This window comes from Onychomys torridus, chromosome 8 (assembly GCF_903995425.1).
Source record: "Onychomys torridus chromosome 8, mOncTor1.1, whole genome shotgun sequence".
Lineage (NCBI taxonomy): Eukaryota > Metazoa > Chordata > Mammalia > Rodentia > Cricetidae > Onychomys > Onychomys torridus.
In genome coordinates, this window is record NC_050450.1 from 55,690,426 (window position 1) to 55,705,008 (window position 14,583).

General features: G+C 49.3%; 1 protein-coding gene and 1 pseudogene across 1 annotated transcript in view; one reads left to right on the forward strand and one right to left on the reverse strand.

Annotated features, from left to right (window-relative positions):
• Positions 1–2,304: 2,304 nt before the first annotated feature.
• On the reverse strand, positions 2,305–2,459 carry LOC118590558 (annotated as a pseudogene).
• A 5,146-nt stretch (positions 2,460–7,605) lies between these two features.
• The window catches only part of Gas7 (growth arrest specific 7), a 237,146-nt gene continuing 230,168 nt past the window's right edge, over positions 7,606–14,583 (forward strand). The window contains exon 1 of the mRNA XM_036195631.1: positions 7,606–8,290. Coding sequence (XP_036051524.1) covers positions 8,108–8,290 — 183 coding nt within the window. The 5' untranslated portion in view covers positions 7,606–8,107. The remainder of the gene's footprint in view (positions 8,291–14,583) is intronic.

Here is a 14,583-nt window from a genome sequence, read left to right on the forward strand (position 1 = left end):
TTACTTTCTCTAGAATCATGATTCCAAAATATGAATTTGCTGGGCATCTAGGTAGGTAGCACATGTCTTACTCCAACACTCTGGAGGCAGAGGCAAGGGGATCTCTATGAGTTCAAGACCAGCATCATCTATACAGTGAGTTTCAGGCTAGCGAGTGCTTTATAAATAAGTAAAATAAATCTTAAAGAAAGAAACATCCATCCCCATTATGTTTATGTTTACAGTAGAATTGTGTTTAGAATGTGATTAATATGCACATATCTATTCATGTTACATCATTTGTGGTATTTGGTAATCTTAATGACAGACGTGCATAGATAAGACATTTGGTGACTCTCTACCATCTCCATTACGTTGGCTAGTTTTGTGTTAACTTGACACAAGCTCCAGTCATCTGAAAAGAGGGACTCTCTTGAGAAAGTACCTCCATTGGACTGCTTAGAAGCAAGTCTATGGGACATTTTCTTGATTAATGATTAATGCAGGGGGGCCCAGCCCACTGTAGCTGATGCCAGGGCTGGGTGGTCCTGGGGTGAATTAAAAAGCAAGCTGAGCAAGCCAGTCAGCAGCACTCCTCCACGGCCTCTGCCTCAGTTTCTGCATCCAGGTTCCTGCCTTGAGTTACTGTCCTGACTTCCCTGAGGGATGGATTATACACCTTTTTCTCCCCAAGTTGCTTTTGGACATGGTTTTTTATCACAACAGAAAGCAGACTATGACACCATTTTAAGTTCTTTGATGCAGGGACAGTATTGTTTCTTGTTTGCTTAACAAACTGCATTAAAAGGCAGGGTCTACAAACGCATGTACCAGTGAGGACAGGATGGATGACGTTGTACTATATATGCGCAGGTGAGATGGCTCAGCAGGTAAAGGTACTGGCCACTAAGCCTAAAAACCTGAGTTCAAACCCTAAGACCTACATGGTGGAGAGAATTGACTGCAGAAAGTTGACCTCTGACCTCCATAGCTGTGCCTCATCGTGCACTTACGTGAGCACGTGCACACAATAATAAACAAACAAGCACATAAATGAATAAATAAATACATAAATAAATAAAATATACTAATTTTAAAAGTACATAATTAGCCAAATGTGCAAACACACACCTGTAATTCTAGGACTTGGGAGGCTGAGGGAGATAAAGCAAGAATTAGATGTTAGCTGGGCTCTATGCAAGGAGAGAGCTGTGTCAGGACACTCCCCGGATGCCCTGTAGTGGCACCATCATCTTCAACAGCTGTCTCCCACTTAGCCGCTATCCTGACTTCTAGAAATGTCATGAGTCAAGTCACCTCACATACGTTCTTGAAAGTGTGGCTTCCTTTGACCCACGGTCCATCTGTGGGAATCCTTCTGTCCTGGGGCAGTACTTTATTCTTTCTCAGTGAGTGGAGTTCTCATCTCTCTGAACTCATCCCAGTGTATGCATCCCACTGTTGACATCCCACTTGTTTCCAGTTTGGAGCAAGTATGAACGATCCTGCTGTAAATGTTGCTGACATGTCCCATGGTTTGGGTAAGTATCTCCCAAAGGTCCATGGGTAAAAAGCTAGGGTGACAGCCTGTGGCGCTCCTTAGAGGGGGAACAATAGAGATGAGGTCTATTGGGAAGAGGTTGGGCCTTGGGGGGGGGGGTCTTGGGATCCTGGTTCTTTCTCCCTTCCCCCTCTGCTGCCCACTGCCACCATGATGAATGGTACCACCAGAGGGCCTGAAAGCAGAGATACTGGCATAGCATCACTAAAATCATGAGTTGAAGACATCTTTTCTCCATAAAAATTACCCATCTCAGGTGTTTTGTTACACAGTAATGCAAAGCTGACTAACAGATGTATCTTGGTGAGTATATGAGCACACCCCAGTTGGCTGGATGTCTTCTGAAAAAGGGACATAATAGGTCGTAGAGTCCTGTTCAGCTTTGTGAGCCACTATCAGCTTTCCCAAGGGCTGTGACTAGTGTGTGGGAATCCCAGCTAGGTTATGTTATCTCAGTATGTGTATTTTACCTTGTTTCTAACTTCACTGTAGATGGGTCTATACTGGTGTCACCTTGGACTGTTTTGATTAAGGAACAATCTCTCTGTCTCTGTCTCTCTCTCTCTCCCTCCCTTCCTCTCTCCCTCTCTTTCCTTTGAGACAGGGTCTTACTATGTATCTTCAGCTAGACTAGATTGCATATATAGACTGGACTAGCCCCAAACTCACAGGAATCCACCTGCCTCTGCCTTGAGTGCTGAGATTAAAAGCTTGTGCCATCACATCCAGCTAAAATCTTTTTAACTTAAATTCTTTTAATGTAATAGGAAAGAGAGTAAACACAGTAGCTCACTACCACAAACTGTAACTTACTTTCCATCATTTGAGAAAATGGCAGAGGTCAACACATCTGGAATGCAATGATTAAATTGCCCTAGGAAAGCCATCTTTCATAGTATCTCCCCTGCTAGGTAAGTATAGTCACTTTTTTTTAAGTCCTGGGGATTGAATTTATGGCATCATGCCTGCAAAACAAGTACTCTGCTACAGAGAAGCAGCCACAGCCCAACACACTTTTTTGTGTTTGTTTGTGTATTTTTATTACATGTATTTATTCATTGTGAGTGGGTGTTTAAATGTCATCACAAGCATGTGAAGGTCAGAGAACAATCCTCTTCCACTGTGTAGATACCAGGGGTCAAACCTTGGGTAGTCAGGCTTAGGGTTGTTGAGAGTACGAGGTGGCACAGGCCTAGACTGGTTACCTTGAGTTTGGCTTCCTTGGGTCCCTCTCTTACCATGTGATCTTTCACTTACCCATTTCTTTTCTACCCTGCTTGGAAAGCAATGGCCTCACCAGAAACCACCAGATGCAGTCTCCTGACTATGAGGAGACCTGTGGGTCAGAGTAAGTCTATCTATCTGTCTGTCTCTGTCTCTCCCCTCTCCCTCTCTCCCTCCCTTCCTTCCTTTCTTCCTCCATGATCTCCCTCATTCTTATCTTCCTTTTCCTTTTGAGATATCCTATTATATAGCTTTGGCAGGCCCAAAACTCACTTCATAAGCCAAGGTGGCCTCAAACTCATAGCAATCCTCCTGCCTCAGCCTCCTGAGTGGTGGAATTACAAGTGTGTGCCACCCCCATTGCTTTCTTTATTAAATACCCAGACTCCAATGTTTTGTTATAGTGTTGCAGTAAGGCAAAATGGACTAAGACAATCATATCTTTTACCTTAATTGTTCTAAGGGGATTCTTCTCCCCCCTGCCCCTCTCTTTGGTTTTAGTTTTTCAAGACAGGATTTCTCTGTGTAGCCTTGGCTGTCCTGGAAATCAGTCTGTAGACCAGACTGTCCTCAAACTCACAGAGCTCTGCCTGCCTCTGCTTCCCAAGTTCTGGGATTAAAGGAATGCACCACCACCACCTGGCTCTTCTTATATATCTTTATTCCTTGAGATCAGGGTGTTATCTATTTTATAACGTTCGTTTTGTTTGTTTTTGAGATGGGTTCTTGCTACATAGGCCAGGTTGACCTGGCAGTACAATATACCCCAAGCTGTCCTCAAACTCATGATCCTCAGGCCTCATGATCCAAGTGCTGGGATCACAGGCATGTCCCACAGTACCCAGCTTACAGAGTGGCCTTGTGAGAGTATCCCACAGTGCCCAGCTTACAGAGTGGACTTACAGGAGTATCCTACAGTGCCCAGCTTACAGAGGGGACTTACAGAAGTGTCTTGTAGTGTCCAATTTAGAGTGAATTCACAGGCATGTCCCACAGTGCCCAGATTACAGAGTGGACTCAACAAATCCTTGGGCTGTTGCTGAATGAACTAGTATGCAGAGATGGAGAAAAATATACTGACTAGGAGGCCTTGATTTGTATTTATTTTTTGTTTTATGTTATAGCTTTGAGGTGTACTTTACAGTTCAAAAATCTATTTGTTTCAAGTGTACAGTCCAGCGATTTACCAAATTATGCAATCATTACCATAATCTAATTTGGGAGCACTTTCACTACCCCAAAAGAAACCGTGTGTTGTTTCTTTGCTTACTCCTGTCCCCAGGCAACCGCCAATCTATTTACTGTCTCTATGGATCTGCCTCTGGGGCCATTTCACATAAAGGAATCATAGAACCCATGGCCTTTCACATCTGGAAGCTTTTGCGTAGTAGCTTTGAAATTTATCCGAGCTGGAGCATGTGTTGGTACTTGGTTCTTTTCACAGCTCAGGGACCATTCTGTGGCATGTTGTGTGGATGGATTCCCCGAATGTTATCTGGCACAAACCAGCGGACATTTGGGTCACTTCCACATTCAGTTATTAGTTTGCTATGATGGCGTTCAGGTTTTGTGTGGGTGTGTATTTCCCTTCCTTCCCTTTCTCCTCCCCCTTTTCTCTTGCACTGGGGGTTAAGCCCAGGCCCTTGCACGTGCTGAGCATTGCAAGCCTTGGTTTTCTGAAACAGTTCCACCTTACGGTTCAGGTTGTCCTCGAACTTGTAGTCTTCCTGTCTATGCCTCTCAAGGGCTGGGATTACAAGTGGGCACTATGAACCACCACACTAGGCTCAGGAGGTGCTGGGTGGAATCCAGGGCTTTGTGCATTTGAAGCAAGCACCCCGTCAACTTCGCTGCATCCTCGGTGACTGAGCTGCATTCTCTCAGCTCCCTTGGGTCTGCTTCTTTGGCTGTGTCACCATGCCTGGCTGCTCCACCTCTGTTTGGGACATAACTGCCACACGCTGCTTTTCTCATCTTATTTCTGTACTGACTGACACTGCCCATTGCCCAAGCATTCTCTCTCTTCAGAGTCTTGCCCCACACAGCCCTTCCTTCCTGTCTCTTTTCTTTTCCTTTAGGCCTCCCCTCCCTTCCTCTGCTCTCCTCTTCCACCCAGCTCCTGCTTCCTCTCTCTTCCTGTCCTCTTTGTCTTACTATGTAGCCCAGCCTGGCCTTAGATTCCAAAGTGCTGGGGCCGCAGATGTCCCTTACTACATCCATTTCCAGTAAGATACTCCAGGGTGTGAACTCTAGGGTCTACATTGCTTTCTTATGATGGTGGCGATGGAACCCAGCACCTCGCCCATGCTAAGCAACTGCACCATTGAGGCACACCCCCATCCCTCCATGGAGCCTGACTGGTAGTGGACTAGAGGAAACAGCACTCCAGGTACAGTAAGCCAAACCCCAGTTCAAAATCTTGTTTTGTGGCTGACTGGCCACAGAACCAAGGGTAAGCCACACCCTCTGAATTCAGTTTTTTCCCTCTTAATGTGTACACCACCACATCACCCAAGGGTGGGAATGCCTAAAACTGGTCATTTGGTGCCCAAGAATTCTGGATGCTGTGGAGACTGGGTTTTCTGTAGTAAAGAAGTCTTCCTTGCAGGATGGCCATAAACCCCTTCTTACTGAACCAGTCCACATCATCAAGTCTGGACAGTTAGCAGAAAGGCACAGGGTGTTTGAATCTTTTCAAAATTTGGTTAGTCTGGTTGGTACTTTTAGCAAGCTTTTGTTGTTATTATTTTTGTCTCATGTTTTGTCTTTTTGAGACTAGCTCACATCCTGCAGCCCACTCTGATCTGGACCTCACTCTGTTGCTCAGGCTGACCTCGAAATTTTTGGTGGTCTTCCTGCCTCAGCCTCTTGAATGCTGGGATTACAAGCAGAAGACATCACACCCAGTTTGGCAACTGTTTTCTATATCAGACTCTCAATAGCAGCTGGGAGGAAGCCTTTGCTCCCCATAATTCCTGGCCAAGCAGAAGTCCTCAGTAGGTGCCTGATGGAACGTTACAATATGCACATGTCAGATTGTCCAGGCTGGGGATCGATTCTGCTTAGGTGAGATGGCTTCAATGCAGACTGTGGCTCAAGGGATACTCTCAAGGCTAGAGGGGACCCAGCTGAGTGGTTTTGAAAAGCTATAGGAAAAGTTCTAATGTTCTGCTAAGACTGAAAACCATCAAGCTTTTGGACTAGATTCAGAGCTCAACCAGATATGCAAGAATTTAAGGCTTTCTGTACCTAGTACTGAACTGACTTTGCCATGGATCTTCTACCCTAGAATGCTGAGAGGTTTACACCCAGCTGAATAGGCCATAGGAAGCCATACAAGGTTACTGAGCAAGGGGTGGAAATAGTTGGTAAGCACTATAGGCTGTAAATCCCTTATCAGAAAAGCTTGGCAGGAAGCAGAGGCAGACAGGTTTCTGTGAGTTAGAGGCCAGCCTGGTCTACATAGTTTCAGAAAAGCCAGGGATCATCTCAAACCGTGGGGAGAAGGAAAGTAAAGAAAAAGAAAAGCTTGGGACCAAAAATGTTGAGGATTTTGTAATATTTGCGTATATATAATTTGGTATCTTGGGACTCTAACCCAAGTCTAACATTAAATTAGTACACATAGCTCAAATGTCACTTTATACAATATCTTCAGCAATGTATTTTCTCGATCTCTCTTTCCCTCCCTCTCCCCTCTCCTCTCTCCCTCTGTTCTCTCTCCTTCTCTCAGGCCACTCTGCCCTGGAGTTCTCTTCATCTTCCGGCTCTTATCTCTCAGGGGCTAGAATTTCAGGTGTGCTGTCACCCAGGCCCACCGCAGTTTTCTTGGACTGTGGACTTCTCTACCATGACATCCTGTTAGCAATGACAATGTTTGAATTTTGTACTTTAGATTTTTTCCATTAGAGATAGTCAGCTGATTATAACATTGGTAGTGAAGGTTCCAGCTGTTTACAGGTTGGGAAATGCATGTTAATTTTTAAGCTAGCAAAGAAATAGGCCTTTTCCTTCTGTACTCTTTTTTTGTTGTTGTTTTTTGTTTTTGTTTTTCCAGACACGGTTTCTCTGTGTAGTTTTGTGCCTTTCCTGGAACTCGCTTTGTAGACCAGGCTGGCCTCGAACTCACAGAGATCCAACTGCCTCTGCCTCCCGAGTGCTGGGATTAAAAGTATGCACCACCACCGCCCGGCTCTTCTGTACTCTTGACCTAAGGTACACTTCTTTGGCCCCTGAGGTTCACAGTGTCTCAAGGGTAGGGTCTTATTCAGACGTTAGAGGGAAGCCCCTACTAATATCCGGTAGCTGCCTGAGTGGGTGGATACTCCTCATCAGTCCCATCTTGAATTCAGGAGGGCTAGACCATGACACCTCCCCCCAACCCCTACCATTTCCCACGAAGCTAAAAAGGTGCTTGCTCTCTTTTTTATTTAACCTTTGCAATGTTTAGCCCCATCGACCGGATTCCAAGCCTACCAACCCAGACTTCTCCTCCTCATCTCTGCACCGAGTGCCCCGCTGGTGTCACACACTGTCACCGGGCTTCTCGGCTTCGGCGCCAGCCTTCAAACCTGTCTTTATCCATTGTTCAGTTTCCTGTGAGTCAAGTTCAGCCAGGCTTCATGCACTACAATGACGGTCACAAAACACATTCCCTTGCAGACACCTGGGAGGCAGCGCCGCCTGTCACCCGCCACAGATCCAAACAGGAGGAACCGAGGGGCGTTCCCATTCCAGCAGCTCTGGGTGGCGGGGTCGCCGGGGAGCCCCTCTGCTGGGGAGCGCCCGGCCCTCCGCGGGCGTGGCCGGTTTGGCCCGGCCCCTTGCCCGCCCTGGTCGCCTCGAGAGAGTCCCCGCCCGGCCACTGGCCGTCAGCGCGCTCCCTCTGTGTCTTCCCAGGCTCTGCTCGCCTCGGACGAGCCCCGCCGAAGGGGATGCTCTGGGCACCACCTCCTGGGGCAGTTGAGCCTCTCAGTGTACTCGGGCGTCCCTGGCCCCGGAGACCAGGGGAAGTTGTCTTGTGAGCCCGCGGCCCCGGGGTCTCCTCCCCCTGAGCCCCGCCCCCCGCCCGGCGCTGGGGACCGCAGAGCCGCCCGGCCCGGGGGCGTCGCCGCTAGCTCTCCGGAGCCCTAGGAACGCACGGAGCCAGCGCGGCCAGCGAGCGTCCCTGCAAGCAGCGCTTGTGGCCCGGCGGCCCAAGGACCCCTGCGTACCCCCGCCACGGCGCGCGCCCAGAGCGCGGGAGCCCGGAGCACCGGGCGCCTGGGACCCCGCGCAGCCGCTGGCCAGCCCACAGGGCTAGGCAGGGATGCCGGCTGCGCTGTGAGCTCGGGCGCCAGGGCCATGGCCGGCGCCCGCTGCCGGACCTTGTACCCCTTCTCCGGGGAGCGGCACGGCCAGGGGCTGCGCTTCGCTGCCGGCGAGTTGCTCACTCTGCTCCAGGTCCCGGACGGCGGCTGGTGGGAAGGCGAGAAGGACGACGGGCTCCGTGGCTGGTTCCCTGCCAGCTACGTGCAACTGCTGGAGGTGAGAGGCTAGGGCTGGGGTCGGGGACCTTCCATCGCCCGACCTCGACGATCTTGGGAATGAAGGGTGCGGGGGTGCCCTGGAACGTGGGCAAAGCTCCCCTCATACCCAGCCTCCCAAGCACGTCGTGGCTGCTCCGGGGAAGGGAGAACTTGTTGCCTGTACGAGTTCTGGAGCAAGCGGGCGCGCTGCCGCGGCTGACAGGGGCCGCCAAGGGGCCGCCGAGCTCGGTGGTCTTGGCAAGGCATACGGATGATGGGGGGGCAGGGGTTCAGAAAGATGGCCCCACAGCCCCACCTTTCCCGCGGACCAGTGGTCAGTCCTGCTGTCCGGGGGCGGACTGCCTGGCTGCCCCCAGGCCGCTCACTTGCTGGTCAGCTGAGATGCATCAGTTAGCAGTGAGCCAGAGCAGAGCAGCAAGCTTGTTGGGGAATACAGCTAGACCTCAGGCAGCGGCCCCTCTTCTAGGCTCAGTACCCTAAAGTGGCTTGTTCCTGGGGATCTGGCTTTGCCCCAAGGCTACATAGGACAGCTGAGCCAAGTCAGCTGGCTGCTTATTGTCTGGGTGACAATTGTGAGGCCTCTCTGGCCTCTAATCACTGAGCTCATGGTCACAGCCTGAGTGAGAGCCTAAGTTTCTAAAGTCCTTTGTGTGGTGTGTGTGGTGGTGGTAGTGGTGGTGTTTTTCTGTCCTTATGGAGAAGCTGCTGACCCCAGAATCGTCTTGAAGGCTAAACTAACCCCCACTCTCAGTTGTGTATGTATTCCTACGTTTTGGTAGAAGCCAGCCTAAATGAGGAACCAAATTTATCTTTTACTGGGACCTTAAGAACAAAGTAGCAAATTTTGAATGAAGACGGTACATGCAACTCCGGTCAGGGTGAGGTGGGGGAGATAGCGCTTAAATGGTTGTGGAGTGGGCAGGCCTGGCAAGTGTCCTGGAGCAGCATTATCAAGTGTTTGCTCAGCCTTCTGGAAGCACATGGTAGTTCCTTTGGGTCCAGAAAACAAAACTCGCTCTAAATGGACCATAGTATTCCTCGAAAATGGACCAGTGGTATTCCTGGGCCAAAGGCTGGAATGAGCCTCCAGGGGTCTTAGTAAAGGTGTCTCATAGTGTGTTCCCAGCACCTGTGTCTGCAGGAGAGGCTCAGATTTGGCTCCCTGCATTTCCCAGATCCATCTCTAAGGGCATAATAATAATAATAATAATAATAATAATAATAATAATAATAATAGAAACGTCATCTGTCAGGGAAAGCTTGAGCCTCCCAGGGAAAAAGCTCTCTGAAAGACATGTTTGAGTTCTTTTGGTGGCCACATTTCCCCAGGAAATACTGATGTGGAAATTTGCCCAATGATTGTCTGTCTGGTGAGGAGTGTCCGTGGCTGGATCCAGCCAGCTGTTTTGGGTGGGGATTTGTAAGAACAGAATGCCCCTGCTTTTCCCTGGGGGAGGGAAGGGAGCATGAGCAGGCCCAGAAGACAAAGCAGAATTATCATCTGGGATGGCCTGGGTGTGCCTGTGGCATCCCTTGGCACTTACAGAGCTGGGAAGTCTCTGGTATTTAGGAACCTTTCAGACCCCTCCCATCTATTAATAGCAACTCAGTGACACCAAGAGGACCTTCCAGATGTAGAATACCACCTATACAAGCCATGTGCCCCATTACCAGTTTCCTGGCAGTTCTGTGCAGGTGAGGAGGTGCCATCCTCCACTTAGGAAGCTCCATTTGTTTTGAGCCACAGTCTCGCTACGTAGATCAGGCTAGCTTCAAATTTGTAGTCCTCTTCACCTCTGCTTCTGAGTGCTGGGATGCCAGGCTTGTGCCACAATATCCAGCCGGCACTGTCCTCATTTTCCATGACAGCATGAGAAAAGCAAGTCTGTCCTCCAAGGGGTCATGTTTGCACACTAGACGAACAACTCAGGTGGCTGACTAAATTCCTAGAGTATTTCGAAACCCAAAGGTCAGTAAAAGAAGGATCTAGAATGATGTATGTGAAGAAAGCTGAGGGAGCAGGCCCCTGAGACTGGTATGTTGGTGACAGTATCCTTAATAAGACCTGCAATGCCAGATAGCTGCAACCTGGGGGCGCCCTGGAGCACCCTTGCTGCCAACCCTGAAGTTTAAATTTACCTATAATGAGCTGAGGTGGGTTTTGGTGCCTCCCAAAGGTGGAGGCAAGGATGGACCTGGCCCCACTGCCCAAGTACTGACTAGGATTCTTCTTAGCACCAGCATGGAGGTTCATGGATCAGATTCTCGGTGGCTGGCAACGTCCTCTGAGAATAAGCTGGATGACTAGGCAGAGAGCTGGGAAGGGATAAGGGATATGCCATGGAGTCTCTTGGGATGGGCTGAGCACTCACAGACAGACTAGGGTAAGTTGGGGATTGGGTGCAATGCGAAGTGTGTGAATCCTGAGACTGCAGAAGCGGAGCAGCAGCTGGAGACAGAGGAAGGCCTGGAGGCTCTGAAGGTGGTACTGCTGTAGGGGAAGAAGTCTCAATAGAATGGACCCCAACAGCCTCCTGGGGAAGGATGGGGTGATGGACACCCAGCTGAAGAATGGCGTATTCCTCACAGTGTCCCTTTTGCCCTCTAGTGGAAAGAGTGATAACAGGAAGGGTTTTAGTGGAGGCGGTGAGACACTGACAAGAACGTGCAAAGTGGACTCTCCCCAGGAATCTATTCCTGGTTCAGACACAGAAAGGGAAGCTGGAGGCCTGCCTTTGCAGGAAACACACACTATGGAGGGGAATTAGGAACTGCCCCTGAAAGGCCTGCTAGATCTGCCTTTGCTAGAATGGCCAGCCTCAGAGGGAAGCAGGGTCTTGGAAGACACGGTCATTGGGACAATCTCTTGGGTCAAGACTCCTAGAACTGGTAAAATGATACAGTGAATATCTGGCTCAAGAAGATGGCCACAGGAGTCCTGGTCACTTATGGTGTGGCCCAGCCCTTCATAGGGCACCTAATCTCCCCAAAGTTATGAGAGCTATGCCACTCAGCTTCCCACTGTTGTGGTAAGGCGCCTGGGATAAAATTTTCAAGGAGGAAAGGTGTATTATGAACCTGGTTTGGAGTTTTCAGTTTCTGCCCAATTCTTAGTCCATTGAATTCTGAGTATATTATAAAGGGAGCACCTCATACTGGCCAGGAAGGAGGGATAGTGTTCTAGCCCCCTCCCATCCTACCCCGCCCAACGCCCCATTCCCCAACTAGGTCTTACCTCCCAAAGGTTCCACCATTTTCTAGGAATGCCTTAGGCTGATTACAAAATCTTTAGTATATGGGACTTTGGGGAACCTTTAAGGTCTCAGCCATAACCAGGCCTAAGAGCCGACACCCAAGGCTGGCTGTGATTTCTAAAGGCCCTGAGATGAGAACAGCTAGGAAAGCCTTTCTAAGTGGTATCTTTCATCATGAAGAAAGAGACCAGCAGAGAACTGACTTGAAAGACGCAATAGAAGAAGAGTGAGTAGATGGAAGAGGTGAGGCCAGGCTGGAGGCTATGGGGCCAGATCCAAGTCAGGTTCTGGGTCACTTCCATGGTTTTGGAGACCCGACATGAAGGGCAGTTTCCACCTGCCCTCAAGGGTGCAGGCGTGGCTCCTGGGGAAGGTAGATAGAGGTGGGCTCTCTATCTCAAGGAAGAGTTGAAGAGTCAGGCCCAACCTGGAAGGCCTAACTGGACTTTCTTGTGGCCTGCTCTTACTTGGGTGGGAAGACAGGAAACTAAGGGTGGTGTAAGATCTCAGTCGAGACACCCAGGGTTTGGGGGAAGTGACTTTAGAAGGGTGAGAAGATGGGAATACAGACATGCCAGAGCTTTCCTTTAGGTGGTGCCAGCAGGGCTAGTCCTGAGAGGTGCTCACTGCTTGCGCTGTGTCCCCAGAAGCCTGTGTTGAAAACTCACCACTGAAGCACAACTGTATCAGGTGGAATTTAGGTTATGAAGGTTCAGGCCCCGCAGGTAGACTGGTGCCAGTTATAAAGAGGCTTGAAGGTGTATAGTTTGAGAGCTCACCCTTTTCCCTCTACCACGGGACGATGCCATAAGAACCCAGCAGAGGCTGACACCTCCACGTTAAGACTCCTTGGCCTCCAGAACCATGAAAAATAAGTTTACTTTAGAAATTACCCACTGTGTGGTATTCTGTTATAGCCATCCAAAATGGAGTAAGCCAAGCACAGACTGTGACCCCAACAGTAGGAGGAGGGGAATGCCAAAGGGGGATTCTTGAACTCCATGTCCTCTTCTTTGCCTCTTCTCTCAGTCTGGGCTTGTGTGATTGTGTGGCAGGAGCTTATAGGGGTAGCTGTGGGAGTGGGTGGGCTGTGCTGTGGTCAATGAGGAGGTGGTTTTTCTATGGCGAGGTGACAAAGCACCCCAGAATTCATCCTATGTGACTCTGAGTGGACGGAGCTCAGCTGAGAGGTCCTTCTGTTGGTTCACCTTGGCAAACTCCTATGCCAAGAGAGCTAGGGTCAAATGGCAGCTGAGGATTGAGTCCAGAAGATTCCATTGGGTTGGTCTCCTAGAAGGGCCACGCTCACTCACCTGGTTGTTCTGTATGGCCTCCTTCCACACAGTGTCTCCTCCTTCAGTGAACTGTCACACAGCCTTTCTCTGCAGGGTAGTTAGAGTTTGTATGTAGTCAGTGGCCAGCTTCCAAGGATACAAAGGAATGACTTTCTGGACCTTCTTAAGGCTTTGACCCGGGTCAAGCACTCTGCCATATGCTGCTGGCAGAGTGAGTCACAGGAACAGTCTAGAAGTAGCATGGTTGGGAGGTAGGTTCAGGCTTGGAAAGGGGAGCAGAATTCATGGAGGACCACCTTGCCCATTTCCTGCCTCCCAAGGATGGTGAAGACATCATGTGACACACATTAGAAGGAGGCAGCAAGGCTTAAGCTCGTCTGTTGGACCAATGTGTGTGTATGTGTGTTGTGTGTATATATGTCTGTGAGAGAGAGAGAGAAAGATCCTAGAGGAAAGGGTGTCATGACCTTTTGATTTGGAGGCTCTCTATTCCTCTATTTTCATCCTAGGAGTTAACATTTTTTTTTTAAAAGACTCCCGGGGGTTTCTTTATAGAAGCGCATAGTAAATGATGCTGCTGGAATCTGAAAAAAAAATGTTTTGCCTGGCCCTAAAGCCAGGGCCTGTCCACTAAGCCATCAGCACACCAGGCCAGCCTTTTCATGCCAGAGCTTTGATAATTAATGGACACAGTGTCTCCAAGCTGCCTGGCATTCAGGAGATGTTTGCTATGGTACATAAATTGATTTTAATCTAGGGCCTTTTCCCCTCTAACAGGAAAATTACCTAAAATGGGTGTGACTTTGACCTTCACACCAATATTGGGTGGGGAGCAGCCGTTGACTCTGTTCACAATTAGGGCTGGTGGCTCCGCAAGGTGTGTAATTGGGACTGAAATTATACCATTTTCACAAAGCCATGCCTGCCATTCAGTTAGGGCCACATCAGCAGCTGCTGCTGTTTGAACATCTACCATTGACCATAGCACTGTCTGTTTCTGCCTGGCAGGAACCACCCTTCAAACTCTCCGTGTGCTGGCCTGGCCAGGCGGCCACTCATGAGACTTTAAAGCATCGGGCAGAGCTTCTAGATTTTATGGACTCCAGGCATCTTTACAAAAGTTCCCCTAGCAACAAGTCGGCAGGAATCCCCAACATCTGTTAACCACTGGGCAAATCCCTGCGATTTACTTCCACCTAGAAATATGAAAGAGCCACCTCCTACTTTCCTGTATTTTCAGCCTGAAAAGGCCCCGCTTGTGTCTGGTGGCTGGGTGGATCCTCATTGTGAAGGCCGTGCCAGCCCCTACTGGTGAAAGGATGTGTGTGGTAAACCAGGAAGCCCTGTGTACATGCATGGTGTCGTGACTGCTACTAGCCCCCCAGGGGACAGCACTCCTATAATGTTCTCTCTTATTATAACCCCACAGCAGCAAGGTACAAACGACAGGTCTTTTTGACAGAATGCTGAGATGGATCCCCCTGTCCCTAATTGCCAAATTAGTAGATTCTTCTCTTCCTGCAGAGGCAAGGATTCTGGGGTGATAGAATTTATATCTACAGAGAGACTGTAGAAATGGTAGCCAGAAGGTGTGCTTGGCTTTTCCTTTGGCAGAGCAGAGCATGAGGTGACATTATAAAATTGTAGTTGCGTGTGTGAACCATGAACTATGAGAAGTGTATTTGGAGTGGCTTTTTTTGGGGGGGGGGGGTGGGGTGGTTGGTTTTTGTTTGTTTGTTTGT